The sequence below is a fragment of the Ursus maritimus genome, unplaced genomic scaffold, assembly GCF_017311325.1.
Source record: "Ursus maritimus isolate PB19 unplaced genomic scaffold, ASM1731132v1 scaffold_2, whole genome shotgun sequence".
NCBI classification, from domain to species: Eukaryota; Metazoa; Chordata; class Mammalia; order Carnivora; family Ursidae; genus Ursus; species Ursus maritimus.
In genome coordinates, this window is record NW_024424452.1 from 13,898,348 (window position 1) to 13,916,606 (window position 18,259).

The 18,259-nt window shown below is 46.2% G+C and overlaps 1 protein-coding gene across 3 annotated transcripts in view; it reads left to right on the forward strand.

Annotated features, from left to right (window-relative positions):
• GALNT17 (polypeptide N-acetylgalactosaminyltransferase 17) overlaps positions 1–18,259 on the forward strand; it is a 432,856-nt gene that overhangs the window by 202,151 nt on the left and 212,446 nt on the right. For all 3 annotated transcript variants that reach the window (XM_040634985.1, XM_040634984.1, XM_008698564.2), the window contains exon 4: positions 16,718–16,892. In XM_040634985.1, the coding sequence (XP_040490919.1) occupies positions 16,718–16,892 (175 nt within the window). The remainder of the gene's footprint in view (positions 1–16,717; positions 16,893–18,259) is intronic.

Genomic DNA, 18,259 nt, shown 5'->3' on the forward strand with positions numbered 1-18,259 from the left:
GTCATGTCATCTTCAAATAGTGACAATTTTATTCTAACTTTCCAATCTGGATGCCTTTTATTTATTTTTCTTGCTTAGTTTTCCCGGGTCCTTGATTTTTAGAAATGTACTTTTTACCAAATGCCTGATATTCCATCATGTCTAGAACAAGAGCTTTGACCCAATTGTTTACAAAAGGCTCTTTGGGAGATGACAGCGATGTCACGAGTGAGCTCAGGGAAACACAGGACTCACCCCAGTGGGGATATCTCGCGGGTTATTGTGTGGACCAGTGCTGGGTATAAGGCGACAATCTGGACAGAAGGAATGGCTGCTTTGTGTTTTCTGCCTGTGACCTCATCAAGGTGCATTGCCTACTCTTAGGAGGAGGTCGAAGCAGAACGTGTCTGAGTTTTGGAATGAATGTCCTCAGCTGATCCAGGCAGCAGTCATGGAAAGAGAGAGCACAACTTCTGTCAGCCTGTGGCCAGAATATCCAATTATAGGGAAGAATGGGGACAATCTATCCTCATTCAGACATCATTTCACTCATCTGAGCAGCAAAGATGACAAAGATTAATAAGAGTCCATGTTGGTGAGGCTACAGAGAAAAGAGACTCTCATATACTTCTCACGGGACAGAACCACGTATCTGGAGAACAATTTATCAATTCATATTAAAAGTTCTTGTTTCATTCAGACAACCTATCCTCCGTTTAAAAATGAGGTACATTTGCAGGAGAGGGAGTAATGGCAGCTCTCCATGTATCTGCCTCAAGTCCCACTGCTCTGCTGTGGACAGTTGGCCACAAAGGCTGTATGTCATTGTCACCTGGAATCCCTCCTCCCCATCCTCCTGGGGACCTCCTTTGCCCCCTCCCCTATGCTAAACTCCACCCTTTTCTCTTTTCTTGGTTTCTGTGCTTATTTTGACGAAACACAACAGCTAGAAGCTTCATTAAGAAAGATCTCAAGGAAGATAAACTCTTTCGAGATCATCCATGTCTGAAAAAAGCTTTATCCTAATTTTCTATGTGATTGATGGCCTGGTTGAGATAGATACCACCTTCTTTCAGAATTTTGATGCTTTTGCTTCGTTATCTTTTTTCGGTGTTTTTTTAAAATAACAAAGGCATTCCGATTACTGATCCTTTGTGTGTTTTTTCCTTTCCGGAAGCTGGTGGAATCTTCATTTTGTCCCCAGAGTTTTGGAATTCACAATGGTGAGCCTTGGTGTGGGTCAGTTTTCATCCATTGGGCTGGACATTGAGTGGCTTCAATCTGGAATCGAATGTCTATCAGTTTTTGGAAAATTTCTTGGAATATTTCATTGATAATTCCTCCCCATTTTTCTCGGTTCTCTATTTCAGAGTCTCCCATTCTTCCATCTTTTCCCCCATTTTCCCATTATTTAGCCTCTTGGGCGGACCCTTTAATTTTCTTATCTTTGCTCTGCCGCCTTATCTTTCCTTATATTTTTGCTCTGCTTTGTTTGCTGTCTTCAATTTTATCTTCCTTCCCTTCTATTCAGTTTTTTATCTCTGCTATCATGATTTTACTTCCAAGGGCTCATTTTTATTCTCTGAGAGTTCCTTTTTATAGCATATTGTTCTTATTTAATAGAAGCAATATGTTTTCTTATCCCCTGGAGGATATTAATAATATTTTGTCTTTTGTTTTGTTTTTCGATTTTTCTCCCTGCATGGGCTGTTTCCACACATTGCTTTTTTGCTCTTTGCTGTTTTGTTTCTGTCTCCCACATCAGAGGCGTCCCCCCTCGTGATCACGGCTGGTGTTGACAGCAGAGCGATCGATCGCGTGGGCTGGAGCATAGGGTGGGGCCTGGGGTCTAGCGATCGGTTACCTTTCAAATGGCCTTCCCTCTGGTCATCATTTCTGTTTCCCCGATTTACCCCCAGTTCAAGGGGGTAAGTTCGAGGATTCTTTGTCCCTCGAGATATAAATGGAGTTGGTTCTCAGTGTTTCCCATGATTAGTTTGGGGTCACCTGCCACAGGGCTGTCTGTGAGCTTTCTACATATTTCCAGCTTCCCCAATATTGTGCTCTGTGTCTCTTGTGTTTTCTCTGACCTTGCAATAGACTTATGTATGGGTCTATTTTATTTCATTTTTTTTTAATCCCTTTACTATAGTTTTCAGTGGCTTTGAGTAGGGAAGTGTGTCCGATTCGTGAGTTAAATTCATCTTCTTGTCCTGAAAATTCCATATTAATTTTTAAGAACTTTTAATACAAATTAACAAATCGCTCTCCAGGTATGTGGTTCTGTCTCATGGGAAGGATACGAGAGAGTCTTTTTCTCTGCATCCTCCCCAACACTGATTCTCATTTATCTTTTTCATCTTTACCGTTCTGATGAGTGAAGAGTGACATTCTTTTAAATCCATTTTTTTTTAATCCTAGTGATCATGGGAACTTTTTCATATTTTTCTGTCTTTATTTTTGTAGAGATTTGCCAATTGATGACCCCATATTCTCTTTCTCCCGGAGTATTTATCTTCACCTTACTGATTTGTAAGAACTTTGTATATATATTAAATAAACTCCTTGCACATTCATCTTACAGGTATTTCTCCCAACTTGTGCTTTTGACTTTAATAAATTTTACATTTTTGTACAGTCAAATCCATTAGTCTTTTTTTCCTCAGTGATGTCCCAAGAAAGTTATTGATCATCCCTAGATGGCACAAATATTCATACATATTTTCTTACAGGTAAATCTTTTTTTTCCCCCCAAATCAATTCCAAACGGGTTAAACATCTTTGTGTCCGGGTATAAGAGTTTCAGCACAGAGACCCTTGTCTCAAAGTATGCTTATCTCCATTTCTTTAATAATCTATCTGTATTTAACCACTGATTTGACATTTCCTATTTTCATATGCTAAAATAGTCTAGATTTGGAAACATGGTGGCTGAATCACATGAGGACTGATTGGTTTTGGAGGAAGGTGAAGAGGAGGGAGGAGTCATAGAGGGGTCTGGGCTCTGGTGACAGGGTGGGTATTAGCGCCACTCATTAAGAAGGGAAATGACAGGGGCGCCTGGGTGGCTCAGCCCTTAAGCGTCTGCCTTTGGCTCAGGTCATGATCCAAGGGTCCTGGGATGGAGCCCCACATCAGGCTCCCTGCTCGGTGGGAAGCCTGCTTCTCCCTTTCACACTCCCCTTGCTTGTGTTCCCTCTCTCACTGTCTGTCTCAGTCAAATAAATAAATAAAATCTTAAAAAAAAAAAAGAAGAAGGGGAATATGACAGAAGTAGCAAGTGTGGGAAGGGACTGCGTTCACTTTTTTGGCTATGCCAGGTCCAAATTCCTGTGGAAGTTTAGTGTGCCTTCAAAACTCAGATGAGGGGTAACTGCAGCCATCAAAATAGTATTAATGGCTTGAAATAATATTAGACTAAAATGATATTAAAATAACAATAGAGACCTCTTTATTTCTGCTACCATAATCCTTAATACATTTTTAAATAGATCGTATCAAAAGTTTTCAACTACTTTTTAAAAACCTCCCTCATTACCGTCTTTGTTATTAGACAATAGCATGTGGGGGAAAAAGTAGAATCAAATCCTGTGTGGTGTTGGCCAGGGCCCTTACCTTTTCCAATCTCGAGTACTTGGGGATAATAGTGACTTTCATGCAGGGTTTAAATTGTGAGGGTCAGAGGTAATACTTGCAAAAGCCCACGGTACAAGTCCTGGCAGTATAATAAAAGATGTTCTCATTGAGTGTGCTCACAGTATTGTTTGGTTTGCTAGCTCCAGATCACTCTTTAACGCTCTACTTCTGTGTCACCTCCCCTGGGGAGCCCTCCCGGATTTCCCAGCTGTGGCAGAATTGGAGGCCCTTCACCTCTGCTCCCCGGGCACCAGTGTGGAGTTTGGCACAGCACTTGGCCTGCGGCTTTGCCTTTGTGTACTTGCCCATCTTTGGACTGGAAGCCCCTTTAGGGCAAGAACCGTAACTCCTTCTTGCTGCGTTCCCAGCGCCCCACACACTGCTGAGTTACAGTGATTGCTGACTGTGTTCATTTAAATTGCATGTGGGCAAAGACTTTTTTTTTCCTACTTCATCCCGGGAGTTTTTGTACTTGGTCTCGTTGTACATATTTGGGCTTCAATGCTATAGTCCTTTTGGTTGAGTTCTCAAAAAGCACCAAACTCCAGTAATCAGCATTTGCATCTCTTGGTGATCAGGACAGCTGTGTACCTGGTCACTGATACTTCCCTGAGGGGCCAAGCACACCCAACCAGGCTCTGACACATTCAGAGGCTGAGAGCAGAGTGGCTCGAGTTAGAAGACTTCTTTAAGTTGGAGGTCATACCCTCTGGCCTTCCAAAAGGGATTTTGGAGACGACACCTCGGCATTGTTTGCTTTTCTTCTTGGCTTATAATTGCAGGGATGGGAGAAGTCCTGTGTTTCTGGAAGATAACATTTTTCTGGTGTTGTCGAGGCTCCGAGTCAAATAGCCAGGAGACACCTTGTTATCACACAGCTCCGTGCTGGCCCAGGCTTCCCTATTGGAACATCACCTGCTTTTCCCACAGCTGTCGAGAGCCTTCCTAATCAGAGACAATACTTGTTTTTGTCCCCAGCCAGATCTCTGCAGCGTGACAGCGTTTGCTCTGTGGGTCTGTAATCACAACTGGGGTGTGTATTTACATTTCTCCTTGTGTATTTTTAGGCCGTGAGGAAGAAAGATTAAGAAAGAGAGTGTATACCTTACCCAGGCGACCGTGGGAGAACCCGTGTGAAAGCATCATAGGCTAACATCATAGGCTTTGAAACACAATAATGAAAAAAAAGGCAATAATGACAACAAAAACACCTTGCTATTTTGAAATAATTTTCAATTCATATGAAGTTGCAAAAATGGGCAGAAGTCTAAGGTGCCTTCTGTCAGTTCCTCCCACTGGCTACCATCTTGCAAAACTCTAGTCCATGATCATGACCCAGACATGGACTTTGGTACCATCCACAGACCTTGCTCTGATTTGCATGCATGTGTGTGTGTGTGTGTGTGTGTGTGTGTGTGTGTTGTGTGTGGAGGTGATTCTGTTCACTTTTTAGCCCATGCGTAGATTCCTGTAACCAACACAATTAAGATACAGAACCGTGCCAGCCCACCAAAGCTCCCCCGTGCTCTCCTTCAATACCCACACCCCACTCCCACCCCAATCCCTGACCCCTGACAACCACTGATCTGTTCTCCGTCCTATAATTTTGTTATTTCCAGAATGTTCTCCAAATTGAACCGTACAGTATCTCAGCTTTGTGGTTGGCTTTTTACACTCAGCATGGGTCCCTTGAGATCAGTCCAAGTTACTGAGTTCATTCCTTTTGATTTCTGCACAGAGTTTCGTGATGTGGCTTCGTCATACTTTGTTTCCCTCTTGGCCTGTGAAAGACATTTGGGTTGTTTCATTGGGGTTTTTACCAGTAAAGTTGCTATCAACATTTGTATACAGACATTCGTGTGAGAATACGCGTTCATCTCTGCGGGATACATGGCCAAGGATCCAGTTGCAGGGTCTTATGATACATACATGTCCATTCATTCCAGTTGTGTGATATCCCCTCTTTACAAAGTCCAATTAACTTTTAATCCTCCAACCCAGCCTCCAGTGGAAGATAAGTTTCCGTTTTAACCTTGGTGACTGTGACTATGGCACCAAAGGCAATGCTTGCATTCTACAAGAACCAGGAGTTATCCAGAATGCTTGTTGAAAGTTTTGCCCCATAGTCAGACTTTGGGTTCCCACTGATGGGAACCAACAAGAATGCTGGAGGGTCTGACCCAACCCAGGGACGAGAGTGAGGCTGGGCCAGGGGAGAGTCAGACCCAGGCATTCAAAAGTGTTTGTGAATGACAAGCCACCTCCTCTCTGGGCCACCTGGAGGGGAATACGGCTCAGGAGATGGCTCAAAGTTGTGTTATAATCCCAGCTTCTGCCATTGGAGAGGGACAGGCCCGCCTCTCTAGGGGAATCCTAGGGAAGGAAAATGGTGCTTTAGTAAGGGTCAGATGCCCTTCCTTGGACCCGCCAACAGTGTCTAGGAGGGCAGGGAACAGAACCACCACACCACAGTAACCATGGGGAAAGCTCCAGAAAGGGAGGGGGCTGGGTAGATAAGCACACTGTGGACAACATCTCACAGGGATTCATACCTAGGGTTCCTAGAAGTTGGGGAAATAAATGAGGACTTTGTGGTACTTGAGTTGGCCCATGAGAGAGATTTGGGACATAGGGAAGTGGAAGGAAGCAACAGTAGGAAGAAGTATCCAAATAGAGGCAGGGAAGCTTGGGGCACACAGAAGGAAGTGTGCAGATGGGATTTGATGTGTGAGAATTGATGGGTGGACTGGATTCCAGAGAGAGTCTCAGTCAGGTATGGAGAGCCTTACTGAGCCACAGGATTAAGGATGGATAGCGTGAACAGGCGAGTCTTCGACATCCTCCAACAATGCTGTGCAGCGTCCAAGCAAGAGGGATGCCCAGGCTGCTAGAACAGCCCAGCCGGGATGGGGATCAGGAAGCATGGAGGTGGGACAGATGGAGTGGTGGAGCAAGGAAGCCTGGGGGATGGTTGAAATAGTGGTCAGGAAGGCCACCCAAGGCCATTTTCCCCTTTGTTCCTCAAAGACCAGTGTTCGAGATTTGACCTTATTTTATTGGGAAAATAAATGAGCTGGGTGCTTGACATGAGCGTCTATAGATCACTTTAGCTGCAAGCTCTGGTCGGCTTGCCCTTTGGCCTCAGGCTGTGCTATGGGGTCTGGAAAGGCCTGTGACTGAGACCAGCACCCGACCTAGAGCGAACCCTTGACTTGCTCTTGCCCTTAGGGCAAGATGGCTGCCTTCAGAGTCTTCAGGGGTGGGTCCTGACTGATCTCACCCATTTCCTGCTTTTCTTAAACACAAGGGAGGACAGTCAGCTGCTTGGCCTCAAGGGGGTCTACTAGGAAATCCCCCCTTTGCAGGACATCCGGGAACACTGGGAGGGGGCCGGTACAAAGGCAGAGTGGATGTCCTGTGGCAGCTCAAGACCAGGCGTGTCTCTGCCTCCCCAGGTGCCCCCGGGCCCGAAGTAAGTGCACCCAGGTGCGCCTGGCCCCGGGGCACCCTTCCCTCTGTCCATTTTCATTCTCTTTCCACATCAGAACACTCCAGCCCCATGCAGCCGGTGTGCCCTTGTGCGGTGGGCATTCCAGCTCCCCTGTGTTCTGGTGCTCAGAGCCTGGGATTCTGGCAGATGGTCTCCTGGGTCAGCGGAGACAGTAGGTTCCGTGGGTCTTTGGGGCCCTAACACAAGCTGCTCTTTACAGAACGCTTTCCTGCTATGTAAGGCTCCGACGTGGGCCATTTGTTGTGAGCACGCACCAGCCTCCTCCTCGCGCCTAGGATCCATGCTGCCCTTGACTTTGGAGCATTCAGGGCTCTGAATAGAGTCCCCAAAGGCTAGAGAAGGGTGGGCTGGCCCGAGGCCTTGGTCTCATTATTCCATTCCTGGCTGCCACCAGCATCGAAAGAGAACTCGAGGCGACCCAGTGCCAAGATGTGACCCGGTTCTCTCCAGGGCTTCACGTCTCTTGGGTTCTGTTTTGCTCTCTCCACCCCTGCGCTTAATGACTATGACTTTTGCTATTTCAAGGAAAAATTTTGCCGGCTTTGGAGCATTCAGAATCAATATCTCAGTAAATAAGAAACATAATGAAAGAAAAACACACTCCAGCCTGTAGACAAATTTTATCGCTTAAATTCACATGTTATTATTAGAATCAGCTGCAAATACCAGTCTTGCGACTGCCTTTTGATGGGGCAGGATCAGGGAATGCTCTTTTAATTTGGGGCAGCCACTTGGAAGCACCCCCTATGGGCTTTATGATGTTTCCCTGTTGCTTTGGGCTACTTGTAGGTTTTGTTTTTGTTTTTTTTTAAAGGTGAAATTTAAATGGAGGAAGCAGAGGAGAGGAATTTCTTAACAAAGGACTTGAAAGCAGGGATGGCTTTCCTTTTCAAAGCGCCTCTCATGAATGCACAACTCTGTGTGATATATTTAGTTTAACACTTTGGTATATTTTGTGCGTTACATCTCTTCTCTTGCTTCTTTTCCTCTTTTGCTTTCTTTGGTCCTTCCTTTGATCTCGCTATGGAATAGCCTTTAAAACGCTTTCACACACAGCAAAAACATCTCTTTTTAATCTCCCCCATTCTTCCTGAAGTTTTCTGCTCCCGCCTCTTTTTTTTTTTTTTTTTTTGCTCCCATAGTCAGAAAATGCATTATTTAAGTCACAAAGCGGAGAGCTGCTCGGAGAATAAAATATGCATTATAGCCGCCTTCTATATTATTTCAACCTGCATTTTAACATGCTCGCTTCCTCTCCGTGGATGTTTGCAAAGGCCAGGATTTCAGAGACAGGCAGACTTGTACAGTGGCATGGGGACCATGGCTCCTGTGCCACTGCTATCCCTTCAGAGTCTGGTAGGACTGTCCGGAGATGCTCCAAGGACAGCAGGTTCTTCTAGATCAACTCCACCCCCATCCCTTTTGAGCCTCTCCAACAGCCCGTGGTCTTGTTCTCTGGAGAGGGCCAACCACCATCCGTGAACAGGTGCCAAGAGAGGTAACCGCATGCAGCGAGCTCAGAGGGAGCTTATGGGCACTTCAGAGTTACAGAGGGGCCAGCTGCGGGACAAACCCGGCTCAGGCCCCTACTTCTGTGTGCAAGGTACGGTTCCTGCATAAGCCGGCCAATGACTTCAAATTTCACAGCCTTGCATCCACAGGAATCAGAGGCAGAATGACGGGGAGGGTAGCCCGTGTCGCTTACGAACTGTGTGCCTTGCGGTAAGGACCTTATCCTCTCTGCGCACCAGTTTGCTCATCCATAAAATGGGGATAATAGTACCCCTTACCTCACAGTGTCCTTGCGAGGCTAAAAAGAGCCAAAGCGGCTACAGCCAAGTATGTGGCACTTAGTTAGAAGCAAGAAGTATTAAATGTGAACGCAAAAATGTAAAACAAATACCTGTGATAACAAAAGTTGTAGAATGTTCGAAGTTGGCCAGATAGGTCATTCTGTCATCGATTGCGAAAGGGGAGCTGATGTGAATAGTGTCCCGGAGCATTTCATGGTTAGCGGACAGTCTGAGCTTGCTTAGGAATTTTGGCATTGAGATGCTTCATTGTAGATGTGGGCAAGCATCATATTTGAAGTGTTTGAAGAGTCATGATTATTAACAAAAAGGAATTTTGCATCCCCGAAGTCAGACTCACCGGGGTGTGCTCACTGTCCAGCTAACAAAACTCATGCTTTCGGACGTCTGCAGCCCCACTGACAATGGTTCACCCATTGTTTTAGGACTGTGTTTACCCCAAAACCCATGTGTTTTTGAAAAATTACAAGGAAGAGATTTTTTTTTGAGAGAGAGGGAAAAAGAGAGAGCGAGCACAAGCTGGGGGTGGGGTGGGGTAGAGGGAGAGACAGAGAGAGAATCTTAAGCAGGCACCACACCCAGTGCAAGCACAGCGCGGGGCTTGATCTCACAACCCTGAGATCATGTCCTGAGCCAAAATCAAGAGTTGGATGCTTAACTGAGCCACCCAGGTGCCCTAAGAGATTTTCTTTTTCATAAAGAGGAGCCTCCAAATTCTACAAACTTTCGGTCCCATGAAACCCAGATTTCTTTCTGGAACTTCCTAGCTCCATTTGACAAATGGGAAACCCATATATTGCATGACCAGGTTATGTGACCAGGTTTCTCTAGCTTCCCTTTTTTATTTTAAAAGATAATTTTTTAAAATGCACTGTTGGTTTCTCTTGGCCACTTTTCTGCATTGAGCTGGTTAGTTGTTTTAGGCACAAAGATATGCACAGGCGTACCTGAAAGGCCGTGTGTTTGAAGCCCATATTCTATGTTCTTTTTGTGGTACCGTAGCTGATTTTTACATGAAACGTATCTCGTAAAAAAAAAAAAAAAAAGACACTGCAGAAATGTAGGGCTAATAACGACTAATAACTCTGCTAAACCCCTGTATTGAAGACCATGCTTTTTCCCTGAGTGATCTTAAAGCCCCAAGCATGGTGAGCTGGAAGTTTTCATCAGGGATGGAGAGAAGGCTAGTGTCAGGGGAGCCTGGGAGTATGACATAGATTCAAGGGCCGGATCCTCTACTCAGAGAGACCAGAACCCCCTTCACTGAGGCTGGAATTGCTTTCGTAACAAGCTTCCGGTTGACTATGTGACCAAAACGAAGGTCAGAAAAGCAAACTGGCAGCAAAACATAAAATCAGATCTTCAGTGAGGCCGAAGTGTTAAAAATCACACTCAAAACAACTCTTCACTTCTCCTTCCCCAACTTCAAAGTTGACCCAGGTTTATAGACCAAAAGGCCACATGCTGCTGTGTGATTCCATTTTAATGAAATAGCCAGAAGAGGCAGATTCATAGAGATGGAAAGTGGATTAGTGGTCACCAGAGGCTGAGGTGGGGGTAGGAAGTGGAGAGTGACTGCTTAAGGTGCAGGGTTTATGTTTGGTGTGATGGAAAGTTCTGGAATTAGATAGTGGTGATGGTTGCACCACATTGTGAATGCACAGAATGCCACTGAATCGTACACTTAAAAATAATCAAGATGGTCAATTTTATGTCGTGTGTATTTTATCACACTAATGAAAAAGAATCCGGCAGTGCTTTCAAGAAGTTCTGGGCTTGTATTAGAATTGTCTGGAGTTCTGGTCAACCCTACTAGAGCCAACTAAATTAGAAACTCTTAGAGTGTGCCTGGAAACCTGTATGTACACAAGCTCCCAGGTGATTCCCAGGTTGCGACCACATTCTAAGAAACGCTGGCTTTGAGGCAGGCGATTTTGTTTTTTTGCTTTTAATTGGAACATGCCATATGTGCCATTTTCTCATCCCAGCTGTCACAGCCCATGCGTTCCCAGCTAGCAGTGTGCCCAAAGCTCAGCAGCTGCTGGCAGGGAGACATGTTGGTAGTAAGTGGCTGTGGGGGTGACAGTGGCATTGAGAGTGGGAAGTGATATTAGTAGAATCGTAGCACTAATAGCAATAACAAGAAGAGTCATGGGAGTGAGAACAGAAGCCAGGAAACTATGTGGTCCTGGGCAGGGGATGGACCTAATGGTGAGGTTGTTCTGTGCAGGGGTGACTAGCAATGGGGATCCAGTTTGGGAAATGGCAAGACAACCCCTCATCATGTAGACTGGATCACCTTCAAGGAGCTCCATCTTTCAGAGAAGCCGGGAGAAATTTCAGGTAGTGGGAAAAGCAAAGATGTGTGGTGGCACCACTGGGATTCTGGAACTTCTGCTCAGTTAGGATGAGTCCCATTCCACGCACAGGGGCTAATTCACACAGATGGGGTTGTAGAGGTGGTCGCCACCAAGCCAGAGCTACTCAAAGCGCGTTCGTTAGGCCAGCAGCAGCAACAGCCCCTTGGAACTTGCTAGAAATGCAATTCTTGGACCACACTCCAGACCTATCAGGCATTCTGATGCAGGTCCACATTTGAGAAACACTCATCTAAGCTTACACTGACTTACTTGAGTTGCCATACCTTGAGGGAGAATTAGAACATTCAGTAGGTTTCATCATCAAGACATAATAACTGTGTGAGCTTTGGGAGGTACAGACATGGCTCAGCCCTGGGCAGTGTGGCTACTTGCAAGTTCACGTCTTTGTGGCACCAAGGTTCATGGGCTGGTCCTGGAACAGGTAGAGATAAGTTTGCAAGGTCAACACTTGCTTCTGAGCAGGGCTTAGACACAGGACTGGATTGATGGTTTATTCTCCAATATCACCGTAAGTGTGGGATCTAGATATAATTCTGTAATAATGTTTTTGCTGCAGTTCTCAGTGTCTGTAACTTTCTTGTTGCCAATATGTACTCCTTAAGCCTGAATGACAGGTGTTTCTTTTATTGGTAAGGAGAAGATATATCTCTCTTCTGGTCCCTTCTGATTACAGGTGGTGTTTGCTTCTTCCCTCTTGACCTCCCCAAATGCTATTTACCAAAACCTTAAAAATACAAGGGTTCCCAAATGACTCTGGACCAATTTACTACTGGATTTTGTAACACTGGAAGATAAACACTTATCTTTGCAGACATGAGTTTTGGTTTTTTTCCTCTGAGTTTGCTGGTGAGAAAAATCATATGTAAAATGTTTTTTACTGTTATTATAATATCCAAGCTGGTTTCATCTGTTAAGGATGATAAAGGATCTCAGGTGATGGGTGTGACATTTCTTACCACTGTCAGGTTGGGGTTGGGTTTCTTTCTCTGGTGAGCTTGAGGGCCTTGTTTTCACTTGGTTAATGTGTAGGCTCTCTTGCTTTAAGGCAATTTCCAAATCTCAACACCCTAGTGCCTCAGACTGTTAAAACTGTGTTCCATCAGGATTCCTCTTTCTGGAAGTCTCCTGAGCTCTCCCACTTATCCACTTCTCTTGATACAATCCTATTCCTGCAGGACACAGCTGCTTCCAGAAGGGAATTCCTTTTTCTCTCTGGTCCCATCAGGAGCCTACTCTTTGTCTAGATCTATGGGCCATTCTCAGCTCTCATTTTCTCGAATGCATTTGATTTTCTGACATTGGACGTTGGGTTACTCTTTGAGGATAAGGATTGTGTCATTTTCAGCCATGCAAGCGCTCTGTACATATTTGTGAAATGAATGCGCATAACCTCCTTTTGAAACTCTACCCTTGCTATGATTCTGCCCCTGTGACACTGTTTCTGGCCAGCCTTGTTCCCTGGCTCTTCTTCCTGCCTCTTAAATGCGCATGTGTCCCAAAGTGCTGGTCCAAAGTCTTCACTCCATCTCTTGGAATCTCCAGCCTCTTGTATGATATCATCTCACCACTGTGTCCCCAACACTGTGTGCCTCTCTCCTCACCTCTGGGTCACTAGTTTGGTTCAACAGTCTACCTGAGTGTCTGCTGGCACCTCAGCTTGTCCCCAGGTGAAATCACCAACCTGTTCCTCTACTTCTTTCCTTTTTCTCTTTTCCAATTCATGACATCTTCCCAGTCTCCCAGATACTGGTGTTTCTGTCACCTAAGAAGATCCAGTTCCATGCTTATGTATTTTGCTCTGTGTTTATGTATCCTGGGGTAGTGAGAACACATGTCCAAACTTTCTGCTTAACTCAGACCCTCCCTTCTTCATGAACCCCCCAACCAAAATAATTTCTCCTTCTGTGACCCTTCCTAGCATGTCCCTGTATGGCCATTTTCCTTTGGCCATGGGCTCCATTTTCCTCGTCATGCTGATGATTGTCATTTTAGGAACATATCTCACCTCCTTACCTAGATCGTAAGCATCTGGAGGCAGCACGTAGGTCTGACTTGATTGTAAATCCAGGCAGGGGCACGAGGTGTAGAACCATATGTGCTGACTGGGAAAAGAAGCCTGACGAGTGTCCCTTGTTCTTGAATCTTGCTGGTTGGATGGTGGCATCTCCCTCAGTGTTCCCCTAAAAGCCCATAGACCGTCACTTCCGTTGTGTTTAGAACAATGTGTCCCCAAACCTTGTAAGTGAGGTTGGTGTCTACCGCTACGCAGCGGGCCCCAGACTTCAAAATGATATTGACTAGCTAGGAAGACAAGCTGTCATTCATGGGAGGTTATAAAACTGATCTACATTGATAATATTAATAGGTCAATTATTATTAGAAATCACATTTATTGAATGCCTATGAAGGGCTTTAGATGTGACATCTCATTTATTCTCAGCAGCCATAAGGCTAGTACCAAATGATCAGGCATTTCCCCTTTATACTTTGGAAAGCCCTTTAATGTCCATATCTCAGTGGCCTTGAGCTGTAGAGGGCAGTGACAGTGAACCACACTGTCTTTTGCCAACGGTGTAAATGCCTGTCACTCTCTCCACCTTCAGTGGTCTCTCAGTCAAAATCACGGAACAAATGCAGAAACCACTTGGCTTTTAGACACGGTGACTGGCCTGTCCAGGAGCTGCCATCCAGTTACCAGGCAGAGCCCCACTGTGGTCCCAGGTCACCTGGCAGCTAAAGGGTAACAGTGCCTGTGGGTGACCTGGTGTGGTGCTTAGCACGATATTCTCCTACACCTACGGAGATTCCCCAAATTCCTACCACCATGGCCAATCCTAGTGAATGGGCAGATTTCCCGCCATACCATTCTGTGGGTGAGGTGCCCATGCGCGATGCATTGCCTTCCATGACACGTCCCTTCATCCCCTGCCCACCCAGCCAGCCAGCACTCATGAGGAAAAGTGAAAACCCAAGCAGGCGTGGCCTGCCCAACACTCTCGCTAGAATTCTTGTTCCAAGAAATTTAATGGACAGGAAAATCCAGCCAACATTCCGTCAGTAGATGGTGTCTAGAAGCTGAAAACCATGTATTTGGTTCTCCTTCCCTCACGGTGGGTGAAGAAGCAGAGGCTTCTCCACCAGCCCCCTCGCCAACCCTGGGATGATGGCAAGTACTGGTGAAACCAGTTGGTGAAAACACCAACAATAAATAACTTGTTGAGGGTGTATAATACACCAAGCACGTGCCAAGAGAGCCCATGTGTTTTGAGCTCAGTAGTTCTCAAAGTGGTTCCCCATACCACTGGGTCTTGTTAGAAACACAAATACTCAGGCCCTGAGATTGGAACTGTGGGGCAGGGGCCTGGCAATCTGTGTCAGCACCCCCAGGGGGTGCTAATATGCCCTTTAGTTTGAGAGCCATTGTTCTAGAGCGGAGGCCTTTTCCCACCTTGGTGCAGTTTCCTCAGGCTCCCTGGGCTGCCCTGAAATCTCTGTCCAAGTGCCCTCCACCTGTGTGGATGGAAAGAGGGAAGATTAGTGCCAGCTACTCAAGGTTGAGCCTTTACACTGTGGCAGTGATAATTCTTGGCATTCTCTCAATAGTAACTCATTCAGTCCTCAACACAACGCTATGAGGTCCATACTGTGATTATCCTCCCCCTTCTACAGAGGAGGAAATTGAGGCCTGAATTGATTGGCTTAATCTCCCAGGGCCACTCAGGTGATAAGGGGCAGCCCTGGGTTCTGAATCCTAGGCAGCCCGACTGCAGAGTGAATACCCAAGCACACGCGACGCCTTGTTAGTGCTTTATGCCCCTTCCCCGCCCAGATTCCAGTTTTTTCCCCTTTCCAAATGAATACCCTGTTATATTAGTTTGCTTGGGCTGCCATAACCAAGGACCACAGCCTGGGCAGCTTGAACAACAGGAATTTATTTTCTCCCATTTCTGGAGGCTGGAAGTCCAAGATCAAGGTGTGGGCAGGGTTGGTTTCTCCTGAGGTCTCTCCCCTCGGTGTGCAGATAGCCACCTTCTCGTGGCTTCTTTGTGAGTGCCCCCCAGTGGCTCCAAATCTCTTCTTATAAGAACACCAGTCAGATTGGATTAGGGCCACACTAACAACCTCCTTTTAAATTAATCACCTCCTTCAAGTCCCTGTCTGCAAATAGGGACTCACATTCTGCTCACATTCTGAGCACCTGGGGGGTAGGGCTTCAACAGATGGATTTTGGGGAGTGCATGGAGCAGCCCATCATGTTCCCATCCCTTCACCATCCGTGCATTGGATGGACAGGAGCCGTTTCATGTCTCCGCGCCTGGGAGACTCTCCCCTCCCATCCATCTACACACCCTGGCCTCGGCATTTCTTCCCCGGTCCCATGGCTGCATCATTCCCCGGGACAACACCCATGACCTAGAATGCTCCGCTCTACCTGTGCTCAAATGTATGGCTTTAATTTCCCAAAGTTGCCAAGTATAATTAGGAAGTGCGGGGTCTTCACGACCCCTTTTTGGGTTTCTCTGAGTGAAGTCAGAGGTAACGGTGTCTCTTAAAGGATGGTTTGTGGCCTGCTTGTATGCTCCCAAGCCCCACGAGTGGCCTATAGCAGGGTGGGTCCTTGCAGTGTGCAGATCTATGAGTCCCCTCCTGGGGAGCTCCTTCCCCCTCCTCCTACATCCAGTGATTCTCATGTACAGAAAGGGGTCAACCATCCTGTCTATGGCATTAGACACATTTGGTTCGTGTTTTAGCTCTTCCATTACTACATGTGTGACTTCGAGGCAGGTTAGCCTTCCCAAGACTGTTTCTTCATTTGCAAAGTGGAATGAATCTAGTTAATTGATGGAATTAATCTAGCTCCCTCCGAGGTTGCTGTGAGGATTAAATTAGATCATATAAATAATGCACTGTGTACCACCTGCTTGTTGCACACGGAGGGGGGGGGGTGTTCAATCTCTGGTAGGGCAGCATTTCTGCTACTTGGCAAAGATTACTGTATTAAACTAAGACCACAGTAACAACCTTGTTAACTGTGCAACTAGTGCACAACACATGGACTCTAAGAACCAGTGTATGTGCAGATGGGAAAAACCTAAGTAGAAGTTGCATAACAGGACCCAGGGGACAGTGGGAGGGCAGGAATGCTGGCCTGGAGCCAGGTGTAGATTCTGTCCAGCTGTATACCTTGGACGCAGGATGAATGTTGCTGTCCTGGGTTTGATGTGTCCGCAGTATCTTCTGACTCTCACGCCGACCGAGTTGTCTCCTCTACTAAAATTACTAACACGCCAACTTTTCTGCCTCTCCGAACTCCCTGAAAATCCATTGGCATCACAGTGGGTTGGACATACAGGTGAAATGACATGTTTATGGACCTTCTTGCATTTTGTCATTTGTAGAGGAGCTGAAGGCCCCCTTGGAGGAGTACGTCCACAAGCGCTACCCTGGGCTGGTGAAGGTGGTGCGCAATCAAAAAAGAGAGGGCCTGATCCGAGCTCGCATCGAGGGCTGGAAGGTGGCCACGGGCCAGGTCACTGGCTTCTTTGATGCCCACGTGGAATTCACCGCTGGCTGGTAGGTCACAAGCTGGACCCCAGGGGCACTGAGGACCCGCAGTAGCGTGGTCAGGAGGAGTTAGAATCTGGGAGGTGGAAACTTGGCCTGTTTGCTCTGGGGCTACTAGAACAATGGAGAAGGGTTGGTTGATAATCTGGGACAAAACTGGGAGGCAAGGAAAAATTTGCTGTCTACTCTGTTCTTCATTGTTGTGGTCACCACCATCACCACCATCATCCAAATTCCCAGCGAAAATGACATATTAATTGGACAGAACTCAGATAATCCTTGCTAAGGGGACAAGATAGCCATTTGTTCTCTTCTCCCATTTGCTTGTTCCCTTGTCTGAGGATGGTTAAGTGCTATTTGGAGGCAAGAGATCCATTTATAATTCTACCTACTTAGGGAAAGCCTCCTGGAACCCATGGGATTATCTGTAACATCATTTGGGGTAAGGGAAGGGTTTATCTCTGCATGTGGTCCCCAGTGGTTTCCCAGGTGGTGAAAAGAACAATCTGGGAGAAATGCTGGGGGGGTGCACAGGGAGAGGAGGAGACTTATGATACAAGAATAGTAAAGCATTAAAGTGCCCAAATCACTCAGTGAGCATGCTGACAGTGGGTTAGGACTTTACAGCTGAAAAGCACCGTCATGTGGTTGTTGCTGACTACCCAGCGATAAGTCAAGTCAGAGGTTAAATCACCTGTGCTCAGTTTGCTTATTTGCTAAGAAGCAGAGTCTTTAATTTCACAAATCATGTTTGTACCAGCTCACTGGTACCATCTTGAATAAATGCTGTTCACGGTACCAGATTGGAAGAGCCGCTATCCCACCCCCGATGAGACATTAAAACATCTGTTCTTCTTCATTTGCAACACACTGTAGAATCTCTGTAACAGCTGGATCAAAGGACAGTGGTTATGCTCAGGAGCACATGAAGCTCGGGAACCCAGGGTCACGGTTAACACTGGTGCTTTCAAGTGCACATGGGTATCTGGTGTCCTTTTCTGGTTTTTCTGCCACCATCAGACCTGGTGACACACCGCTGTATGTTTGCAGCCCTGACCTCCCCTAAGCTTCAGAATTGTTTCTCTCTCATAAATGGTTCTCAAAGTGTGGTCCCCAGACCAGCAGCAGCACCTGGGAATTTGTTTGAGATGCAGATTCTTGGGCTCCCCTAAGACCTCTGAAATCAGAAGCCTGGGGGTGGGTCCAGCAGTCTATTTTAACCAGCCCTCCAGGTAACTCTGATGCTCCCTCAGGTTTCAGAACCATTGAGCTGGAAGCCTTCTGAACAGATGCACTTGAATGTTCCATTGAAAGTTTTTGCCTTTTTTTTTTTTTTTTTTTTTGCCACATCTTTGCCTCCCTGTTTCTTTTCTGTC